The sequence below is a fragment of the Tinamus guttatus genome, unplaced genomic scaffold (genome assembly GCF_059628265.1).
Source record: "Tinamus guttatus ecotype Peru unplaced genomic scaffold, ASM5962826v1 Tinamus_guttatus_pri_ptg000364l, whole genome shotgun sequence".
In the NCBI taxonomy this organism is placed as follows: domain Eukaryota; kingdom Metazoa; phylum Chordata; class Aves; order Tinamiformes; family Tinamidae; genus Tinamus; species Tinamus guttatus.
Genome location: NW_028288898.1, coordinates 4,174,490 through 4,196,639, shown reverse-complemented (window position 1 = coordinate 4,196,639; position 22,150 = coordinate 4,174,490). Strand labels below are relative to the sequence as shown.

General features: G+C 41.0%; 1 protein-coding gene across 1 annotated transcript; it reads left to right on the top strand.

Annotated features, from left to right (window-relative positions):
• The first annotated feature begins 528 nt into the window (after positions 1 to 528).
• TRA2B (transformer 2 beta homolog) lies at positions 529 to 21,069 on the top strand. Its single transcript, XM_088530283.1, has 9 exons — positions 529 to 649; positions 6,889 to 7,022; positions 11,284 to 11,446; positions 12,326 to 12,514; positions 14,043 to 14,158; positions 14,992 to 15,075; positions 18,987 to 19,049; positions 19,802 to 19,875; positions 20,835 to 21,069. The coding sequence occupies exons 1-9, from the start codon at positions 614 to 616 to the stop codon at positions 20,843 to 20,845; spliced, it is 870 nt and encodes a 289-aa protein (XP_088386409.1). The 5' UTR covers positions 529 to 613; the 3' UTR covers positions 20,846 to 21,069.
• Positions 21,070 to 22,150: the final 1,081 nt, after the last annotated feature.

Below are 22,150 nucleotides of genomic sequence, written 5' to 3'. Positions count from 1 at the left end.
CCCCTTCCTGCAATTCCTAGGGGTCTTCGTGCCCTTCTGACAAGTTCAAAACATCCTCAAGGCTCTGGTAACTCCAAGATGTTGCTACCGACAGAAAAAGGCCAGTTAAGAGCCCAGCAGTCGCACAAATGAAACTGGAAAGAAAGAGCCCGCACACGTGGCATCCCTGTCACCAACCACATTCCACACAGTCCCCCAGAGCTACATTGTTGTTTCCCGGCTCCAACCTCAACCAACTTCAATAACATTCTGTCACCTGCAAACTTTATTAACCCTCAAGAATCACTTTTCCGGATCGTGCATGAAAAAAGTCAATACCACAGACCAGGGAAGGGAAAATAAAATAATTTAAATTTTAATTAAGGGAGAAGAAGTCCAATTTACTCCCGTGCGCTGTTTCCCATCCCGCCGCCACACGGGACGAGCTCGGGAGGGAGCCCGCGCTCCCCTCCCCCCGCCCCGCCCAGGGCGCATGCGCGCCGCCGCCGCGGGCGGGGGGAGGAGGCGCGGCGCGCGCGCGGGCCGCCCGCGTCACTTCCGGTGCGGGAGCAGCGCTGGCGCCGGGGACGCTCGGGTGGCGGCGGCGGTCGGCGGGAGCGCGCGCGGAGGGACCATGAGCGACAGCGGCGAGCAGAACTACGGCGAGCGGGTAAATACACGGAGCCCCCCGAGCCCGCTCCGCCGCGCCGGGAGAAGAGCACGGCCGAGCCGCCATGGGAGGGGCCGCCGCGGCGCGTCGTGGCGGCGGCGGAGGAGGAAGGGGCCGCGGCGGAGCGTGCGGGGAGGCCCGCCAGGGGTTGGCGCGGGAAGATGGCGCTCGGGTCGGTGAGAGGAAATGGGGGCGCGGGGCGCGGACGCTCTAGCTGCCCGCGCGCTCCATGGTGAGTCTTCCCGGCGCCATCTTGGGCTCGTGACCGGGCGTTCCGAGAGAGGGACAAAATGGCCGAGGGCGGCGGCGCCGCCGCGGGCCGGGCCGCGCCACGGGCCCTGGCGGGCGGCAGAGCCCCCGGCCGCCTCCCTGTCGTGGGGCAGCGGCCGGGAGCACCCCCGAGGCCGCCGTGGGGGGCGAGCAGGCAGCGCTCCGCGCTTCTGCTGCCTGTGCGCCCTGTGCCCTGCGCCTCCAGCCCCCTCAGGGCGGGATAGAGAGGGCCGAGGCGACAAGGCAGCGGTTGCGTCCCTCTCCTCCTCTCCTGCCCTGCGATTCCCCCTTGGTGAATGGCTTCGCCAGCCGAGCTCTGCCCTGCGGCTCTCCGTGCTTGCTTGCGAGACGCTAATTGCGCTTGTTTGGAGCTGCAGCTTCGCATGGGCTTGCGCTCTAACTTAGTGTAAACGTGGGCAGGGAGGCTCTCCTCGCGCCGAGGCGGTTCTCTGTGCTCGCATCGCGCCAAGGCGCCTGCCCTGTGGTCGAAGGTATCTCAAACGGCTGCAAAACACTTCTGGCTGGGCGAATTTCACTAAAGCTGCAGCTCACTTGTGACATCGGAGTTTAATTTGTACTTAAAAAACGCACAGAGTTGGTTGCGGGGTTGTTTTTCCGGGTGGGGGTAAGGGAAGTGCATTGTTATCCTTTGAGGCCTTTTGCTGCCATGGTAGAGTGCAACGCAGGAAACAATATTGTATTTTGTTCTATTTTCAATGTAAGTAACTCTTTAAGTTATTGCAGCACCGAAGGTAGTTGCTTAGATGTTGGTAGCTTAGACTTGTAAACCTCCAGAGAAATATTTGTTTGTTTTAGAACTTATTAATGCTGGACAAGAGATTGCATTTTTGCAGTGCCTCTTCCTGGTTAATATGGGATTTTCTTCCTCAGATTCACTCTAATAATCATTATTAGTATGTGAATATTACTTCGAGGCAGGTTATATTAGAAAATTCTGATCTCCTGGAAGCTAAAAATGGATCATTTGGAACACTGAAAAATAGGGACCAAAGAGTAGGCTACACCCCTTTCTTGCAGCTTTTTTTTTCGTCTAATATTTTTGTATTATTACAGCCAGTAGATTTTCTTTGATGGACTATTGCCTCTTACCTGAGATGGATTACTGCATGTTAGTTGAATGTGAGATCCAATTGCTACAGTGCAAATTAGACTGAAAATGAATTTAAGATAATAGCCTAATTTTAGCACAGTTTGTCAGGGTAACCTACTTTCTAACTTTATTTAGTGTGAATAGAAATGTTAAGACTATTGCTGTAAAGTCTTCTCAAAGCCTTTGGTGCAGGGTGTGGTAGGGTGTTGCGTGCTTTCCCTATGCCCGTTTTTCTATTCTACTGGACCTATAAGAATAAAACTAAGTTATATTCAGGCAGTCTCTACTAACTACCAAGTTAACAAGACTTAAGAGAAGCTATGTTCCATTAGAGCTTGTTCAGAACAACAGCATTATTTCTGTATAACTGAACTTTGGTGACTCATTTATAGGTAAGTCCTATGTAATACATGTTTGTAGAAGTAAAAGGTAGCACCATGTAGCTGTGAGGCTGCTGTTGTAGACTAGACCAGGCAGTGGCTTTTCTAATGCTATCCCAGTATTACAGATACCCTTTGCTTGCTTAAAGCTTGTGTTTTACCAAATCAGCAGCTTTCTTGGGCTCTGAAGTCTCCATTTCACCAGTAGAAACATTATTTGGACAATCTAGGATATGGCTTTACGGCCTGCTGTTAGACTGTTCCAGGCCTGTGCTGCCAACAAGAATTACACTCCAGAAACTCCATCCTGCTCTTTCCCTTCTGCCAGTGGCTGTAGTCAAGTCGGATCTGGGAACTGGATCAGCTGAGATTTATTTTTCATTCAATTTCCAGCTGTGTTGGTTCACAGATTTGACTGCAGGAGCCACATGAGCAAGGCTTGCTGTCTCAAGGCATTTAAACTTGAGATGCTACTATGTCGTGAGTGGTAATATTAGTACAAATTCCTCGATAAACTATTTTGTGTAGCTTAACTTTCTGTAGTGATATTAAATTTTTGCCTTTTTTTTTTTTTTTTTAAGAGAATAGTGAGACTCCTGTGGGTTAGCTAATAATGACAATGGTGAAATGGTACGTATCTGATCAGGGAAAAGAAGCTTTAATACTATAGCCAGTTTTTTCCTTTTACTGTTAAAATGCCTTGAATTATTATAGATCACTTAAAAGCTAAAGTCAATATTCTTCAGAATACTGTGTCATTTATTAGAAATGAATTGTGAAAGAAACTCTGAGGTGGTCAGAAAAAAGTTTGGGTTGTTCTCCCTTCTCCTTTGCCATCTGGCACTTGATCTGACCTCTTGGTGTGCTGATTCAATACCCTAAGCTGTCAGAAAGTCAGTTGTTTTTCGTTGCTGGATTAGTTTCCTCCTAGCTTAGCATGCTGAGGTCGTCTAACTGAGGTCAAGGCAGATGATGGACGTAGTGGAGGAAGGATTTGGTGCTGTTGAGCTGTCATAAGTTTAGCTTTTCAAACCAAGTGGTCTTTTTTTAACTATGTTTTGAAAAAAAAAAAACTGAATTTTCTTCATATCAGAATATTTTTACAAATTTGCTTTAATGAGATCTTAGAAGGGAAATGCTAGGAGTGTGGTCTGCAAGCTGCTGCCGTTTGTAGGGATTTAGTGTAAAACTAAAGTTTTGCTTGGCTATATTTTATGTTGTTAAATAACTGAAATCTGTTATCAATAATTCCTGTGAGGAAAAAATGGATCTCTGAGGTACAAAAAGCACATGATCCTGCCTTATGTATGCTATAGCTGCTTCAGTCAAAGGAAGTTTTCTTAACCTGCTGTCCTCAGAATAATTTTGCCCTTGTGATACTGTGTAGATAAAGGTAGCAAGCTTTGTGAATGTGATTAGAGGGGTAAGATTAAAATAAATCTCAAGAGAGTTAACATATTTGATTAGGCTTAAGTATGTTTGAGGGATAATTTGGAAACCACAGCTTAAGGCCTTCCCCTCCGTCATGCCTTACTGGAATTCAGGTGGAAGTAGGTGAGATTTGTAGCTACAGATCAAGTGACCTGGTGGCTTTTAAACTCTGAAGTTCAGAAATTCAATGTTAGGAAAATGATTGTTTTGGAATGACTATTTAGAGTGGTTATTTGGGAATCTGGAAGTGTTTAAGATCTAACAGCAAACATGGTCTTGATCTGCTTACCTGCAATGCTTAAAAATAGGTCGGAGGAACAAGTTACCTTTTCCCTGTCTGTTTTCTTCCATATGTCACGAGCAAGGAGCTTACTTCACCTTCTTTAAAAAGGTTAAAACTCCTTACGCAAAAGGAAGAACAACATTGTATTAAGAACAAAAGCAGATGGCAGAAACTGTCTGATTTAAGTGAACCATGGGAGGAGGCAAGGGCTTCTGTAAACCCTCAACAGGAGGCCATATAATAGAGCAAAAACTAAGTTTGGCTGGCTGGGGATGCTTGAAAAGGGATAATTTAGGTAGGGAGGATTCCCTTAGTTGGGGGAGGGAGTAATACCTTTTTAATTCTAGAGATTATTATTTCCAGTCTTGGTAATACCTTGAGCAGATGAGGAGCAATTAATTCTGCTGAGGCTTAAAAGGAGAAGTGATATAATGCTGTAAAATGTGGAGTTAAGTGTAAGGTTTGGAAGAGGATGATCCAAGGTGGGTGGGGAGGGAAATGTAGTAGGTTTAAAAATGGCAAAATGTTGTGAAGTCCAAAGAAGCAAGATGGAAATAAGCCAACTGCCTGTTTTCAGATGTAGTTACTTATCTTCAGGCTTTTTGTTTTCTTCATAGGTTTCCTTCAATATAAAAGAGGAAAGTGTGAAGTAGATGAAGACTTAGATCATCTGCGTGTTCTAGTGCCACTTCTATAACGATTTCTTCAAGGCCTAGTGTCCCTAAAAGCTAAGGTGGTGGTGGGGAAATAGCTTTGGAGTATGTTTCTGGGCAAGGTCTTCTTCCCTGCTGTTTCCTTCACTCTCCCAAAGCATCGTAAACTTCTGTTTTCTTTCTATTAGATATTCTGCTGTGCTCTTGTTTTGACTGAATTTGTCAAGAGTGTAATGTTTTGAGAATTAAGTATTTTTCTCCAATGTAGAGCAGGCATAGTTTGAGTTTTTTCATTCCTTCAAATCTTTTTTTGAAATTTAAAAATAATTTGAACACTGCTGCTGGTTAAATTAATAGGTGAGACTTCAGAATTCGTTGCAGAATTTTTATAATGCACTGATGAGTTTAGGGTAAATTTGGTGTTTGTCACAAACTAGCTCTTCAGTGCTTGCACTAACCTTTGCAGGTGTAGTAAGTGAGGTGTTTAGAGTTTATTGGAGCTCATTACACACTTTGACAAGGAATATGGGTGTGATTAACTTTTGCTTTATTTGTGTGGCTCTCTGTTAATTAGAAATCTGCTTCATCCTACAAGCATCCCCTAACCCTCTGAGTGTATAGGGTGGGCAATTGTAAACAGCTAGACCTCATTCTGAGTGACGTAGAAGTGATGTAAGCAAAACTAAAAATGGATTTGGCAAATGGATTTTTAAGTGCTTGGTACTTTTTTTCTATTAGAATTTTGTCAGGAGTTGGGTTTTTAAAATGTTACCTAGGTAAAACGGTTTTGAACAAATTCTGCTACTCTTGTAGTGTGCCTTGATAAGAGTTGACCCACAATGTGGAACTTGGTCTCTTTTTAGAAAGACATGGCCCAGAGATTTCTATTGGAAGTACAAAAATTGAAAAAGCTAACTAGGTTATATCATTACCAAAATAGCTTATCAATAAATAATAAAGGAGATGGGATGTTTTTTTCAGAGCAATACTTATTTTGCACAGAATCATGTTTTCATTCTGTGGAAAATCCTGTTTTACTTGAAAGTGTGAGCCCTGCGTGTGGGATCACACTCATGTGGGCAAAATAGGCGGGGATTTTAAAACTAGGTCTTCTAAACTGTGAGAATGTCCCAAAAGAGGAAGTGAAACCGCTTCTGTGCTTTCTGCGTTCAAAAAGCACCTCCTGAGCCTCTGACCATAGCAGAGAGTTATTTTACTTAAGTCATTTCTTGCTGGTTTTGTCTTAAGTATGTGGCTGATGAATTTAGAAAACACTCTTGAATTTCTTAATGCCAGGATCGATGAGTAAGTCTTTAATTGGGCCACTGTACGCTTGATATTAAATGTAGGCATAAATAGTGAATTCACTCTAGTACTAAGTTAAATTGAATTGACTGAGTCTGTTTATAAAATAATAGGAAAGTTGGTAGATCAATTCTTGAACTGCATATATAGTCAAAATCCACAAAACTTTTTTTTTTCTAGTTTCAGTTTTGGCACTAGATTTTTATCCTGGAGTTTTTAAATATTCTTCATCCTGTTCTTTTTCTATTAAGGTTAATGTTGAAGAAGGAAAATGCGGAAGTCGCCATTTGACAAGTTTTATAAATGAGAATTATTTGAAGCTCAGGAATAAGTGAAGCTGAAATTTGAAAAAAAAGAAAGTGAATGCATGCTATTTATCAGACCAGAAGTCCCACTTATAGAATATTGAGCAATTTGTGTGAAGTGGGGAAGATGAAAGAAGTCAGAATTTGAAACGGAAGAATGAAGAAAAGGAATAAAAATGAAGTTAAGATAAGAAGTAATCTGGAATCTGAAAGCACTACGCTAAGTAATTACTAGTCTGTTTATGTGTCCCTGTATATTTTGCTAAACATGCATGCATTATCTGTTTAATAGCAAAACTATATGCAGGGTAAAGAAGTGTCTACCAGGGAAGAAAAAAAAAAAAAAAAAAAACTTCTTTAAAAATCTAGGCAGTTCTAATTCCAACTGCCCGGACACATAGATATGATTTTTTTTTACCATTTATTTCACTGGAGCTTGTTTACAGACTCGAGGTAAAGCAGAAATTGTGTACAAATTAGGCTTTCAATATCTGCGTGCAGGAATCCCGTTCTGCTTCCAGAAGCGGAAGTGCTCATGGGTCTGGCAAGTCGGGCAGGCACACGCCGGCAAGATCGCGCTCTAAGGAGGACTCGAGGCGTTCCAGGTCAAAATCTAGATCCAGGTCTGAATCCAGGTGAGTTTTTACCTCTTTTACCTCTTCCTCCTCTTCGCAAGTCTTTGGATTATTATGGCAGAGCTGAACTGAAGTCTAATTTAGCCCAGTCTGGTGCCAAAGGTAACTGGTGATCTAAGAACACTGAATGCTAAGGGACACGTGTGTTTACTGAATACTGAATCGTCAAGCTAGGTTTTCTTTAAGGGCTTTATTTTACTGAGAGATTGTGCTGCATTTTTGCTTGTATACTTGGAGGAGGCCTGCCTTTAAGACTTAAAATTACAACTGGTTTCTTGTACGTGAGATGCTTTGGGTCTTTCTGTGCCTTAAGTGCATCCACAGATATTTTCCTTTACAGGCCACAGTAATGTTACAGATTTTTAGTGGGGGGGAAAAAATAGTAGTAGAGGTAAATGTGAACTGCAGCCAATTTCTTTCTTAATTTTCAAATGAGTATATATTTTAAAAGTAACAGGGAGAAAAATTGTAAAATTTGGAGCCTTTCCTATCTCTCAGTTATGGAGAAAGTACCTTTTGGTATTCGTTTTATAGCACAACACAATTGGATGCTATGCAAATGTACTTCTGGCTGTATTCATAATCCTCCTACTTGCCTGCCACAAACTGTACCTTCAGAATTTCTCATGAAACCCTTAAGGATCTTCACACTGACCAAATAACTTCTATTCACAATCTAAAGATAATCAAGCATCACTGAGCTAGCCACTTGCCATTAGATTTGCTAGATAGGATTTCTAAGTTGTGCATTTAAGAAGACCACATGGAAAGTCAACAACCCTATAAATTGGTGAATGTCACTTTTATTAAAAACCAGGATAATTCAGGGCTGACTAAAGAAGGAAATGAGTGTTCCTTTGCTCACTTGTGGGCATTCAGAGAGGGAAAAAAAAAAAAAGATTTCCGAGTTTTCCTGTTGAGCTGTTCACATTATGTTTTCGTATATAAACACTGAATTAGGCTTGCTAAAATAAGGCTGGGGTTAGGGCAGAGGGCAGTTTTGGAAGATGTCATTCCATGAGTAAATAACCCATGATAGGAAATACTATTAAGTACTTTTAGATCTGCTTGCAAAGCTGTAATAAATCTAGTGGTAGCCAGGGAGTGTCTCCCCATGTAGCGCAGGTATTTCAGTTGATCTTATAGTCAGTGTTGCAGACAAGGAGCACAGCAGTGGTGCAGTTTGGGGAGCTAATGAAGCTAAGTGTGTACACTAAGTGTGTGAAGCTAATTATGTACAGCATGAAGAGCTCCCTGTGGGAAGGTAGAGTGGGAATTTTGATAGGAATAGGCATGACTTTTTTTTTTCTCTCTCTGTAGTTCAGACCTAGTCACTATCAAATTTAGACATAGTAGAGTGAAAACATTAAATACGTGGTACTTTTTTATTTTTGGAGATACAATTTTAATGTATTTAATGATTACAATTTACACATTTATAAAAAATATTGCTTTGCTTTGTAAGAAACGAGTCACCTGGATAACTGCTAGTAGTGAGAGAATCCCAGGGTAGTTCAAGAGAACCAAATCCTCCCTTGAAACGGGCATCTACAGGCTCAGACTCTTATTACTGGCTCTTGAAAACCTCCATGGATGGAGACTACACAACCTCTTTAGGTAGCCTTTAACCTTCTGAAACCACAAGCATGTCAGGGCCTAGCCCAGCATGGTCTAGGCACCTTAATCCATAATCCGTAAGGTTTTAATGCTCTTCTTTTGCAAGTGAAATACAAGGCTTTAAAATACCCAGGTTGTTATGTAAGAATGCAGATGCAGGTAGCATATAATGCCGAAAGAAGCAAACACAAGATCTGGAAATCCCATGTCCTGCACAGTAATACATTTTAGAAGCAAACTGTGCAAACTGGTAGCTCAGCTGAGAAATCACCCTTTAAATATATCTTTGCAGCTGCAGGTTCAGTGGTTTTCCTGGTGATCACTAGGAAAAGCTTAAAACTGCTGAGATTTCCTGAGCATCTAACAGCTGTCCTAAAAGTGCCTCTGGTGAAAATCCTGGAATTACACTGCAGAGATAGAACAGGTCCATTAGGGATTTGGAGTAGAGTTTTGCAGCCTTGTGTCAAGGCACACATGTAGAATCAACATACTTGGGTCTCTCTTCAGTGCCGTCACACAGTTGGTCTTGAGCATGTTGTGTAAACTTTGCGACTGGAGAAGTCACATTGTGACAACTTTCACATTTATTGATGGCTTCTTTTGCAAATTCATTTTTTATCACTAGTATGATAAGTTTTGATTGTTCACATCTTTGTACGTTTATATTCATGAGTTGGAGCTTGGGAATATTTGATTAAGAAATTCAAAACTTTTTTATTGAAGCTTCCTCACTAGTATGGGGAAGAACCTCTGCAAGCTTTTTTTTTTTTTTTTTTTAACTATTATTAATATATATTTTTTCTTTAGCTGGTTGTGTAGGTTCTTAAGGTCTAAAGCATCCTCAGCAGAGGAATGGGGTTTTTAACCTGTGGTGGCTTTGCAGCGAAGGAGAGTAACAGCAGTAGTACTTAGTGTGCTACTAATAAGCAGTGCCTACTTAAGTATTCTTTCAGGTAGCAGCTTGTCTGATTTAGAAGGGTTCAACTCTTGTTCTTTGTAGGGGATGCATTTTAAAACCTGGACCATCAGTTCTGTGTCTTGTCCTCAGATGAGCTTTTTCAATGTCAAAGACTAAAACGTGGCTTATGCAGGTGCTGAGCTTCATATTTGTCTGGCATTTCACTGTCTTTCTGTCCTGCCTTTTCTGCCTCACTTGGGAGTTCAGCTATTTTCTTCTTCCTGTTGCCCAAAAACATAAGGCTTGTTCTTTCTAAATACAGTACTTTGGGAAGTGTTGCAGTGGGAAGAGTTGAACAGCAGTTGGTCTATTTCCCTAAAACATATTTGAGTTTCAAGTGGAGGAAGGCGGGGAAGAGTTGGAGATGTCCTTTTGTTTAAGGAGGCTTGTTACTCGAAGAACATGTCACACAGTGTTGCTGTCTGGAAACCTAGTGAGAAATCCTGATGATGGGAGCTGTTAAATGTTCAGGAGAGTAAAAACTGATCCAGGTTAAGAACTTCCATCATGCCAGTTGGTTGCTCAGAAACACGGTTCTGCATTGATGGTTGCTCTTAATCTTGGTAATACTTCCTCCCTTGTACTTTGTAGAGCTGATTTGGTCACAAATCGTCAGCTTTCAGGCTCTCACTGATGCCTAAGAGCAACCCCCAATTCCCCCAGATATTACCCTTCTTTTCCATGCAGTAATTTACTTTGTAAATATGTGTGTAGCATGCAAGTTGTTCAGTGGATGCAAGCAGCAGGCTAAGCTCAGGAACGTTACTGCATTGTAAGTGTTCTCCCTGCTCCTCAACTGTGGGGCAACTGTATTTTGAAAGGCCGAGGGCTTGGTGGAAGTAATTGAAGTGTGTTGTGAGCTCGTCTCCAACGTAGTGCTGTTGGAAAACATTTCTGGAACTCTGAAGAGGAGAGGGTTGAATGAAATTAGTGAGTTGCTCCTTTGCTTAAATACACTACATGTCTGAACGTGTAAAACTTGCTTACACATGCAGCTGATCTTAAGTAACTGTTGAAATACCAAAAGGTGGATAAAGCTACTACTACTTTGTTAGAAAAGCTTAATCTCTTGAGTCTTGTTGAATTGTTTCATAGGTATTTTTGCATGCTTTTGTGCTTTTAATTATGTGCTGTGTAGAAAGGACACCTTTCAGTTTCATTAAGAAACCTTTCAGTTTCATTAAGAGCTGTCTTACTCTGAGTGCTAGAATAAGCATCTCTGCAATCATGGATTTTTTTGGTATGAAAACACAATTTATTCCTGTTTCCCTTCTCTGCTAGGACTTTGTGACAGCTACAGCAGCTATTTTATTTTTACCTAAATGCTATTGTAAATGCTGTGATTATTCTAAACATGTACTGTTTCAAAGCAAGATAGCCACATTAGAGAAAACTAGAAACAATTGGGGAGTTAAAAGCTATTTATAGTGAAAACTGAAGTCCCCTCCCTCCCTGCCTTTTTTTCCTCACTAATGTAAATGCTCTGAGAGCATTTGCAGTAATGTAGCTCTAAAGGCAGTTGATAAAAACTGGTTACACTTGTTTTCTGGAAAACAATTATGTGACACTGCAAATTCTTAGAAAGTGATTGGGCTTTTGATTTTGAATATCTGACTTTTTTTTTTTTTTTTTTTTTTTTTTTTGCTATTTGAAAAGTTCAAAAAAACTTGTGCATCCTTCTTGCAGATCTAGATCGAGGAGGAGTTCTCGTAGACACTACACAAGATCCCGTTCTCGTTCCCGCTCCCACAGGAGATCCAGAAGCAGGTCTTACAGTCGGGACTATCGGCGGCGACACAGTCACAGCCATTCCCCCATGTCTACTCGCAGACGTCACATTGGAAACAGGGTAGGTCTGTTACAGAGGTAACTCGGCCCCAGTCTTCACTGCATCTTAAAACTGCTCCATTTGGGCATCGGAGTTTTCCAGGAAAACATTCTGCTCTTAAGAAATGAAATAGTTTGTTTCAACTTCCCACTGTAAAATAAAACTGCTTTCCTGGTAAACTAGTGAATGGTGGCAAAATGCAGGTGTGGAAGAATTCTTTGTCCTTATTCGGAAATCTTTCCATAAATTTCAGAACCTGGATGAGATTTTACCATATTCCAATTCGTGTGTTTTTGTTGGTATAGGAAAATTAGCATTTTTTGGCTCTTCGGGTACTGAGTTGATCCTATTTAATTTTATAGCATGAAAAAATAAGGAACTTACTACAGTAAACTTTAAGAATTCTCTAGTAAAAAAAATTAAGGTCTATATAAAAGATATGGTTGATAACGATTATCAGTTTAGTTTTGATATACCTTGGATGTCCATAAATTGGCAATGTATGTAGAGATTACGATGCAGGGGGGCGGTTCATAATCAGGTTTCTGTTTGGGTGGTTTATGTCTTTAATGGGATGGAGAGGGTGTTTTTGTTTTCAAATGCCTTTAAAGGAGGGAGAAATGCTGCTGCTTGATTATAATTACTTATAAAATCAGAACATTCAAAAGATATCACCAAGACAGATTTTAACTAAGTGAAGGCATGCGAGCTTGCTAACTCTTAGCTGCTTGCAATCCTCTGTGGAGAGTGGTAGAAGTGTCTATTTGCAAGTTAAGCCAACAAATTGCAGCAGTGTGGGTTTTTTTAATTCTGGGTTGAATTGTTAGCGAATTCAAATTAGTGGAATACTTTCTATTGCAAATGAAGCAATTTTATGCTAATAGGTATCTCTTCCTTTAGGCAAATCCTGACCCAAATTGTTGTCTCGGCGTGTTTGGATTGAGTCTGTACACCACAGAAAGGGATCTGAGAGAAGTTTTCTCCAAGTATGGTCCAATTGCTGATGTTTCCATTGTGTACGATCAACAGTCACGGCGCTCAAGAGGATTTGCATTTGTGTACTTTGAAAACGTCGAGGATGCTAAGGAAGTAGGTTGGAGTAGAGGAAAAAATGGCATTTATGTTCAAGTAGCGAGTTGATAAGACACAGCTTTTCTTGAATGCAAAGGGCCAGTTGCAAAAACTGGTATTTTCCTGCTTGCTACTAAGTAAAACTCCACTCTTCACTGATAACTTTCAGAGGGGTTGTAGTGCACATGGATGATTTGTGGATTGGGTTTCTTGGAGAGGAAACATGTGCCCTTTGTCAGCATTTCTCCAGATTCCTAAATCTGGATGGAAAGCAAATGCATACAGCGTGTGCTAGAGGCCGTCTGGAAAACTGTGTTCAAGATCACATGTTCCAGGCCATTATTTTCTCTGCCTTCTCAGAGCCTAAAATATCTTCAGCACCTTATCTTAATTTTAAGAATCTTAATTCAAGTGACCAAAATCCTCTCTGCACCAGAGGAAATGGTGTGAGGGCAAGGACGCTGCTCCCTGTGCAGGCTGAGTTGTTGTTTAGTTTGCCAAAGCAAACTTCAACCTAGCCATAGTGCAAAGTATGTCAACAGAAGAAGAAAATAGAGACAAAGTCCTCTCCAGTTTAACTATTGAGATGAAAGTTCCTTCCTAACCACGTCTTTGGAAGTCTTTTCAATGCTGAGCATGTTCAGCATGCTGAAAGCTTCTCAGATGCTCGAGTGCACTGCAGGAGCATTAACCTGTGTTCTGGTGACTTCTGGTGCTTCAGGAAAGTGTTAGGGCAGGGGGGAAAGGAGGAATCTCTTCAGAAAAGTCAGGCAAATACCTCAGTGCCTCTCTGGTCCTTTAAATGATCTTTAGAAACACTAAAGTATCTAACTACATTTTAATAGTATTAATAGTGCATAAGAAGTTTGGGGATTTGGTGGTTATAAATAATAGAAAACGACCAAGAAAGGGAGCTCGCCAGCTTGAGTTCAGTCGAGCCTGCGAAAGACCTTGTGCTGATGGGTTGTAATCAGGCTTAAATTCTGCATGAATCCAATCTTAAAAACTGCAATTTCTTTTATAAAATTTGATGTGACGGCCTCCATGCTGGGAGCTACAACATGAAGCTTTGCATCTGGGTTTTTTTTTTTTTTAATGATTCAAATATGGTTACAGCTAAGGTCAGAGTAGAATCTGAGGATGTATTTGAGGGGTGGGGAGATGTAGCTGATAAAGCACTGATCTGTTGTTAGCTTAAATGTGCTTCATATTCCGTGGTGGAGTAGTTGCGACTGCACGCAAGTCTGTAGACAGAGGTGTGCCTTAATCATGTAAGATAATCAGTATTAAATTACGTTCCTTTCAGGCATTTCATGCTGTACAAGCTATATTTTAAATGCTGGAGCTAATTTCCAGTTGTCTTCATCAGCCCTGAATGTACACTTCAAGGGTTTATGTACCAGGCTTAAGTGAAGTTTAGACTTGAATCTTAATTGGGCTATTTTAAGCTTAGTGACTCTGACTTGGTGTCAGAGACAGTGCTTAGAAACTTTGTTTGTATTAAAGTTTAAACCTATAGCTAAGGGTATTTTATCACTCGGCGCAGGCTAAAGAACGTGCCAATGGAATGGAGCTGGATGGAAGGAGGATCCGGGTAGACTTCTCCATAACAAAAAGACCTCACACACCTACCCCTGGTATCTACATGGGAAGACCAACTTAGTAAGTTATTGTATTTCCCTGCCTGAATTGTATGCTCCAATGTGGACACTTCTTTATGGGGAACTAAGATAACAAAAATCACTGTTGATGCATAATTATGGAATGAAAAAATCTTCAGATCACTTTTAGGCACTTAGACATGCGCACAGGTGTGCTAACACCTGGTTATCTAGCTGAGTTTCAGTAAATAATAAACTCAACTGATGAAGGAGGCTCTGCAAATGAAAAAGCACTCAAGTCCTTCAGATAGGAGAGGTTCATTTATACAGTACTTGTCAGTGACTGATCTGGGATCATGAGCATTGGTGTTGCTACCTAGGCTGCCAGGAAATGCATTCTCTAACCATTTAAAGAAGTTTATGGTAGCATTTCTGACGTTTTACAAGTGATAGTAAGATGCTTGTGATTAATGGGAGGTCTCCTGTATGGCCTCAAGTACTAATGGCTTTGTAAGCTGTAAGTTTTAAGAAGAATGGAGTACAATAATGAGCATCAGTTGTGCAGCTTTATGTCTGTTTTCCAAAAAGTCTCCATTTAAAGTTACCAAGAATGGGAATTGTGTGTCCTTGTGTCTGCAATATCAAAAGGTTAAGAGCTTTCAAACCAAGGAGAAAAATAGATGGTTATTTTAAAGTTCAGGCACTTGAAAAGGCAATGGTTTAAGCATTGATGAGTAAATGAGGTGCTCAGTCGCCTCAGCTGTGAGGGTGAGTGGTGATAATGCCAAGCATGTTGCTGTAGCACCACTTCTGACTTTATGCCTGCTGTGAATCACAGTGAGCAACAGGTAGTGCTTTGTTTTATTAAATATCATTCTGTTTCATTGCTTGTAGTGGCAGCTCACGACGACGAGATTACTACGACAGAGGGTACGATAGAGGATATGATGATCGTGACTATTACAGCAGATCATACAGGTGAGCCAACACTCTTAATACTGCACTGATTTTTAAACTGTGTTTTTTTTTTTTTCTTCACCTCCCTCCTTCCTGCCTAGGTGTCATGTTTGTCCTAACAATGTTTTGTAGAATATTCTTGTACTTACTACAAAATCTTAATCAAAATGACTGCTCAGAACAAATCCACATGCTGGTGAGATTGAGAAATATTCTGAATGGGATATTTAGTTTTGGCCCAAGTTGATTCATAATGCTTTTTATAGTCTCTGTTAAATGTTGGAAGGGGAAGTACGTTCTTTATACTGTCAGGCTAAATTTTCATTAGTCTGTCTCTGTTAGCACTGAAGCAGTATGGGCAGATGTGGAGACCTAATGCTTGAATTTATGTTTTAATGCCAAATTGTATTTGGAGAGGAGTCAGATGGCAGGCAATAGGAGGTATCAGTGGTTGCCAGTATCTCTTATTAATAATCCTGGTGTCTCGGCTATGCCAGAAATGGGAATCAAATTGAAAGGCTAAAGTGGTCTGTACTGGACACTTATATGAAAAGCCTTTTTTTTCCACATGCTGGAAACTTAACTGTGTATAAAGTAAACAGTGTTACGAAACCCCAACACAAAGCTTAATTGTCCTGTAACAAAAGTAGCTAGATTGTTGCATGGAGCTTGGAAAGGGGATTACCTTCCCTTGGGCAGTGTGTCAGTTAACTCCTTGGCACCCACAATTGGGATTTCCTTGTTACGGAAGCCAGGACAACAGCATGTGCCAGTAGGAGGAAATGACAACTTTAAATTGGGGGGAAAAAAAAATAGAGAAGAAACTGAAACCATGCTGCTTAGTATATTGTGCAGAAATGAGCTTTGAGTTGAGGCTTGTGTGTCCTAGACCGTGGCAGAGTCTGGGTCTCCTCGTTCCGCAAGGACACAGCTGCAGTGTTGGATAGACCTTAACCACCTTGCCAGACTTCCAGGTTTACAAGGCGGAGTGAGAGTGTTGTGGTGTTTTGCATTCTGGAAGGTCATTACTAATTGTTCCTAAACATCTTCTGCCTTGTTACTAGACTAGCATAAATGATAAAATACTGGGAACAGGCATTTCTCCAGGGAAGGTTTACAGTGGTAAGCTAGTTTAGCTCGTGTATCAGCTCGATAGGGGGTGATTGAATCTCATGACAAAATTTAAGCTTCTGCTTAACTAGAATGATGAGGAAGCCCTTCTTGTTCTCTAGGAATTGCTGTTCCCTGAAGGGATTTGTGTGTTCACAAGCTGTCAATCTGGTAGTTTGAATCTTTTCATGCATAGAGTTGCTCATTTTTAATCTAGTTTCATTTTCCAAGCGTGTATCTAGTGTTTTCTAAAATTAACTGTTTGATCCTCTGTCATGTTTGACTTGTATGATGTTCTTAGAAGTTCACACCTCCTGTTCCTCTCTGTCTTCAGTCTATACCTTTATGTTCAACTGCACAGTAGTTAACATGGAATATTCACAGCTCATTTATTAAAGTTAAGTTTGCCAGCAGCTCAGGCCCCTTGTAAAATCTTCAGCATTTGTCTGGAACCCTTTTCAGTTAGGTGTAAGCGTAATGGAGTTAATCTTTCCTATCTGGAATTACTAAACGTGTACATGTTTGCTGAATTTGCATTTCCTGAGCTGTTTGACTGGCCTTAATGCATCTGCACTGGGTGGATATCTTGTTGCCTAATGTGATAGGGGAAGTTGTGTTATCACCTCGTAGCTCAGAGATGATATAAATGCTAAATACCTGAAAGCTGACTAATATCACAGTACTTTTCTAGTACCATTGCTTCCTTCCCATCTGCTTTTCCCACCTTATCTATGTCTGTAAACTAAATGCTCTGCTTCTATGAAGCTCCCAGTGCTGCAGGGTGGGAGTGAATGTGCTCCTGGTACATTACAGAGAATAGACAAAAATGTCTTGTTAGTTTCTGGGATACAGTCTTTAGAGAAGGTATTTTTTTTACCCCCTCTGCGTCTCTTGCTATGTGGATGGATTTGAACATTTTGGAGAGTTAGAAGCAGCTAAAATCTTAAGTTGATACTGGATAGGCAAGAACCAAGATATATGTTGGCTTTTAGAGTGACAGGAAGAGGGAGTTGGGACCCCAGAAGTCCTCTCTGACCAAATTGCCAGTTAATTTCAGAGCATACAATGTTTCCAGGATAGTTGCCGTAGGTTTCTTCTCACCTCATGTTGTAAAGACTTCTATCTAGTAAGGAAATGCCCTGAAGCTGTTAAAGCTCTGGAAACTGCCCAACAGGTGATGCTACAAGACGTTTCAGTCTGTGAAATGGTGCTAGTAGCTTGTGCTTTGCTTTGTTCTCTCATCTTCCATCCTGTTTGGCTTGTGGTTCTAGTGTAAACTGGTCAGAATGGACCAGTTTGCTGGTCATGTAAGGACCAGCAAAAGATGTGTTGGAGCTATGCAGTGTTTGACTTTCTTCTGTTACTGCTTTATAGAAGAGTCTTCCTTCTTTCCCAGTGGTTAGGTCAGGTTATACCTGTTGTCCTTCCTGTATCCTTCCTGTCGTTGCTTTTGCTATCATGTGTTTTAAAACTCCAGTGTATAAGGGATTCCCTTGTTTAAGTTAGGATGTGATTGTAGTTTTCACTTAAATGTTGCTTTTGTCCTCTCTGGAGAATTGTAACATCTTTATAAAACTTCGTCAGAAGTTGGAAATTATTTCAGCTTTGTTTGCACTAGTGAGAGTAGTTGCACAGACTGTGTTTTCCCACACTTGAACAGGATGGGAAGGGGGACATTTTTAGAGCTTCTGCAACACCTTTATAATCATAGAATGTCTCTTGGTGGCTGAAAATAAGCCACCAACAGTCTGTGTGTGGCTACTGTACAGCTTAGATGTCTGCTTGCTCTCCGACAGATACCAGACCTTTGAGGGAAGGGGGAGGATAACGTGTCATGAGTACTTCCTCAAGGAAGGGATGCATTAATTTGGAATCTTCAAAGATTCAATTAAACAGTGCATCTGAGTCTTCCATTCCAGAAAACAGCAGCAATTTATTTATTTATTTTATTTCTTGCTTTCTGTGTAGTAAAACCTTAAGGGAAATACAAGTTCAGATGGGAATTGTCAGGTTAAACTTAATTTTCTCATATTGCCATGGAATACTTACCCTTGTTTTATATTATCCTGCTTAGCCACTCTTTTCTAAACATCTACGTGTCTACTGTTGCAGGCCTGTTGTATAATGCAGCATTAGGGAGGAGATTCTTGCTGTTCCCATTTATTCTTTTAGACTGGGAGGAAAGCTCTTGACCTGCATCTTGACAATTCAGTGTGTGGAGGTGCCACACCAGCTGCTGGATACTCCTAAATGTTATAATCAAGTGTTTCAGTTCGGAACAGCTTTTATGTAAGGTTAAGTTGTACCACTCCTGTTCTAAAGATGCTCTTGTTCAAAGGTGATGATTATGTGCTGAAGCAAAAGGATGTTTTTTCCTGCCTCAACCACAGAATCTACATGCTCATATTCCTTGGGACAGGGAGCTTAACTTGCTACTTAAATAAAATTAAAAAATAAATGAAATACTTGCCTTAAGTGGGCAAGCCTCTGAGAATAGAAACAGTCTGAAGCGAAGGCTTTGAACCAATCTTGGATTGCTGCTCTGTGGAGAGTATGATTTTGTAAAATACAGTGCTGGCCAGCTGGGGTATAAATTCTCTTTAGTTGCTCCTTGACACTGTGTTCAGGCCAACTTCTTCCAAGAAGATGTAAAACTAACTGCGATGACAAAGCTACTTAATGTTATCTAGTGTAGGAATTCTTGTCTCCAGAACCCTGTGCTTGATGATGCATTTTGTTTGTAGGACTTCATTGTTTTTTGTTACTTTATTGTGAAATATATTTGAAAATGTTGAACAGTCACAATTGTTTTGTCTTCACAGAGGGGGCGGAGGAGGTGGAGGAGGAGGATGGAGAGCGGTCCAAGACAGGGATCAGTTTTACAGGTATTAAAAAGGCTTCAGTATCTCCACAACACTAGCAGTGTTTCTGAAGGGGATTATGAGCATTTGATGAAAGAAGTCCAAGTTATCTTCAGCTACATTAACACAAGGGTGTGAGTGTTGAATAGGTGCTGCTCTTTGGTAGCACTTTGGTAGCGATTCACTGCAGGGCCCAGTCCTCACTGGGTAAAGGCATGAGATCAGTACAGGGACAGTTTAATGCTGCTTTGCACAAGAGAAAAATGGCTGGGGGTTTCCTCAAGAAGTTAATATGCTGAATGTATGGGGTTGGGTTGAACTACTATTAAGGGAAATTTAGTGGAAATGGTCAAGGAAGCAGGAGTGCCTAGGTAAGGAGGGATTCCCAGGGCTTGGGGAACAGGTTTGGATGTGCCAGATAATGCTGTATCTGAGAATAAACATTTAAATACAAAGTTACAGTAAGACTTCATTTATTCTGCTTGTTTGGGATGGTGTTGACTTCCATTTAGTCAAATTGTGAATGCAAGAGAGCTTATTTCTTAGTCCAAAGCAATATTACTGTGACTAGTAACTCATGGAGAAAAAATTAAGAAAATTCAAATGTTTGCCTTGTTGTCAAATAGAAATATTAATCAGCTCTTTAGATGCTCTACTAGCTTTCCCAGTAATTTTTTGATACCAGGATTGGGCTGGAGAAAGATGTCCATGTAAAGTTGCTGCCACATGTGTGCTGTTGGCATTAACAAAGCAAATGGTTGTTTGCTCTTCCACAGGAGAAGGTCACCGTCCCCATACTACAGCCGCGGGGGCTACAGGTCTCGATCCAGATCTCGGTCCTATTCACCTCGTAAGTAATCCCATCTCGGAGCTAGCAAATCGAAAGCAAACTTTGTTTTTTGTCTGAAATTCTCCCTTGAGCCTTTAAAAAAACTATTTAGACTTTGGGGACAGTTTCCTTTAATGTTGCTCTGCCCTCAGAGTAGTTATTTGATCAGAGAAACATAAGTTTGCAACAGCTAAACTAGGTTCCGTCACCTTAAAAGTTTAAAGCTGTATCTGTCTTGGGAATTAAATTACAACCTCACTGCCTTAGAGCATGCTGACAGTTTGCTTATGTCAAAGACAAGCAACAAAACTAAGTTGTCAAGTTCTGCACGTTGTAGTGCTGAAAGCAACTCTCCTGACTTCACCTTGCTAAAGAGGAGGCTGACTTAGAGGTCCAGACAGCACCACCTTTTCCAAATTGCTTATCTGCACATAGTATATAGATGTACATATATAGCAGAATGTTAGGGGAGGAGCCAGGGGAAAAGAAAAACTGACTTTGCCATTGGCAGAAGATTGGAACATAATTTTTCATACATCATCCCTGTGCATGTTTTGGGACTTTTCTACATAAAGGAATTTACATCAAAAAAAACATCAAAAATTCCATAGGAACTTAAGGAAAAATTTCTTAACAGTGAGGGTGACAGAGCACTGGAACAGGCTGCCCAGAGAGGTTGTGGAGTCTCCTTCTCTGGAGATCTTCAAAACCCGCTTGGACGCAGTCCTGTGCCACGTGCTCTAGGTGACCCTGCGTGTGCAGGGGGCTGGACTAGATGATCTCTAGAGGTCCCTTCCAACCCTAAGCATTCTATGATTCTATGATTCTATGATACTGGTAGGATTGTCCTGTTGCATTTTTGTTATAGACAAGTCATTGGGCTCTTAACTGCTGTGGATTTGAGGCATATCAGTGAGTTCATGTACACAACTTAAAATCTGTCAGTACTTAAGTCTAATGTGTGTATTTTCTCTTTTCAGGTCGCTATTAAAGCATGACATGTAGAGGAATTTCTAGTCGCAGCCTTTGAGTTGAAATTGCAAGTTTGTGGACAATATTTTTTATTGTCTCTTCTGTTTAAAAACAAGTGAACAGTGCCTAGTGAATAGGTGACTTTTACACCTTTTATGAAGACTACTCTTTCTGTGATGTTAAGTGCTGTTTCATTCTGCATATTTGTGTAGTTTGGTGCTTTGTTTCAATTTGTGTTTTGAAGAGTATGTTTTGCATGTATTTTTTTAGTCTCCATTTTGACTTCCTGAAAGGTTTCTATTGTAAAAACAAACTGTTCAGTTAGTTTTTTCTACTGATTCCAAGGTATTCTGACGATCTAAACCTGTGTAAAACACTTTCAAAAAGTTGAAAAAAAATAAAATACTGTTTTTTTCCTAATTACTTGGCAAAAGTATGAATGTCAGTTTTAAACGTTCTACAACACTATCTTCTCATCTGGTATTCCAGAAGGCGTAGCACAGAGGCCAGAAATAAAATTCACACAAACTGGTTTTGTACTGCTGTGCTTTTGGCAATTGTCTCAAACGTGGTGCCTTCAGGTAGAGCAACCCCGAACAGGAACCGTCGCTCGGGAATCCTAAACTGTTTTAATGCTGCGCAGCCCTGTGGAGGCTGAGATTTATGCACTCCAACACATATCACCTAAGGGGGGAGAGTTTAGAAGTGGGAGAGTCTTTGTTTAAATATTCACCTGCCTGCAGAAGGCAACAAAATAATGCTTAGGCTACTTGCCTTTTTTTTTTTTTTTTTTCTCCTTACTTCCTCTCAAACAAATTGTTTTTAAGAAGGGCCCTTATAAGGCTGGAGGCAATAAAAACCTTCACTGTTTCCAGAGCAGTTTCCTGAAAATCCTTTAGGACTTTTGCTGTGTTCAGTCACTTACCTGCAACCCCCCCATCACTGCCTGTGTTCCCTGGATTTTGTTCTAGGGCCTTGTTGCTGCCTTTTGCATTAACGTGTAAATAAACTCTGAGCAGGCTGCCCTTGCTGAGCAGAGCTGACCTTTCCCACTTTGTGTACCATAAGGGGTTAGTCATGATCTGCTGCTTCCTTTGACTCATTAAAGAGGATTTGACAAACGCAGACTCAAGAGCATGTGTCCTCTGGTGAGCAACTCTTAAGGTTTTAGTAAAATCAGAATTTTGCAATCTGTGGGGACTGTTCCTGTCAGCTGAGTTCATCTAATGGCTTTTTGCTGCCAAAAGGGAGAGGATTTGCATCCTTTCCCGCTTTTGCCCTCACCCTCCTATACCTGCTGCCCTAACCAGCAGCTCCGGCTGCG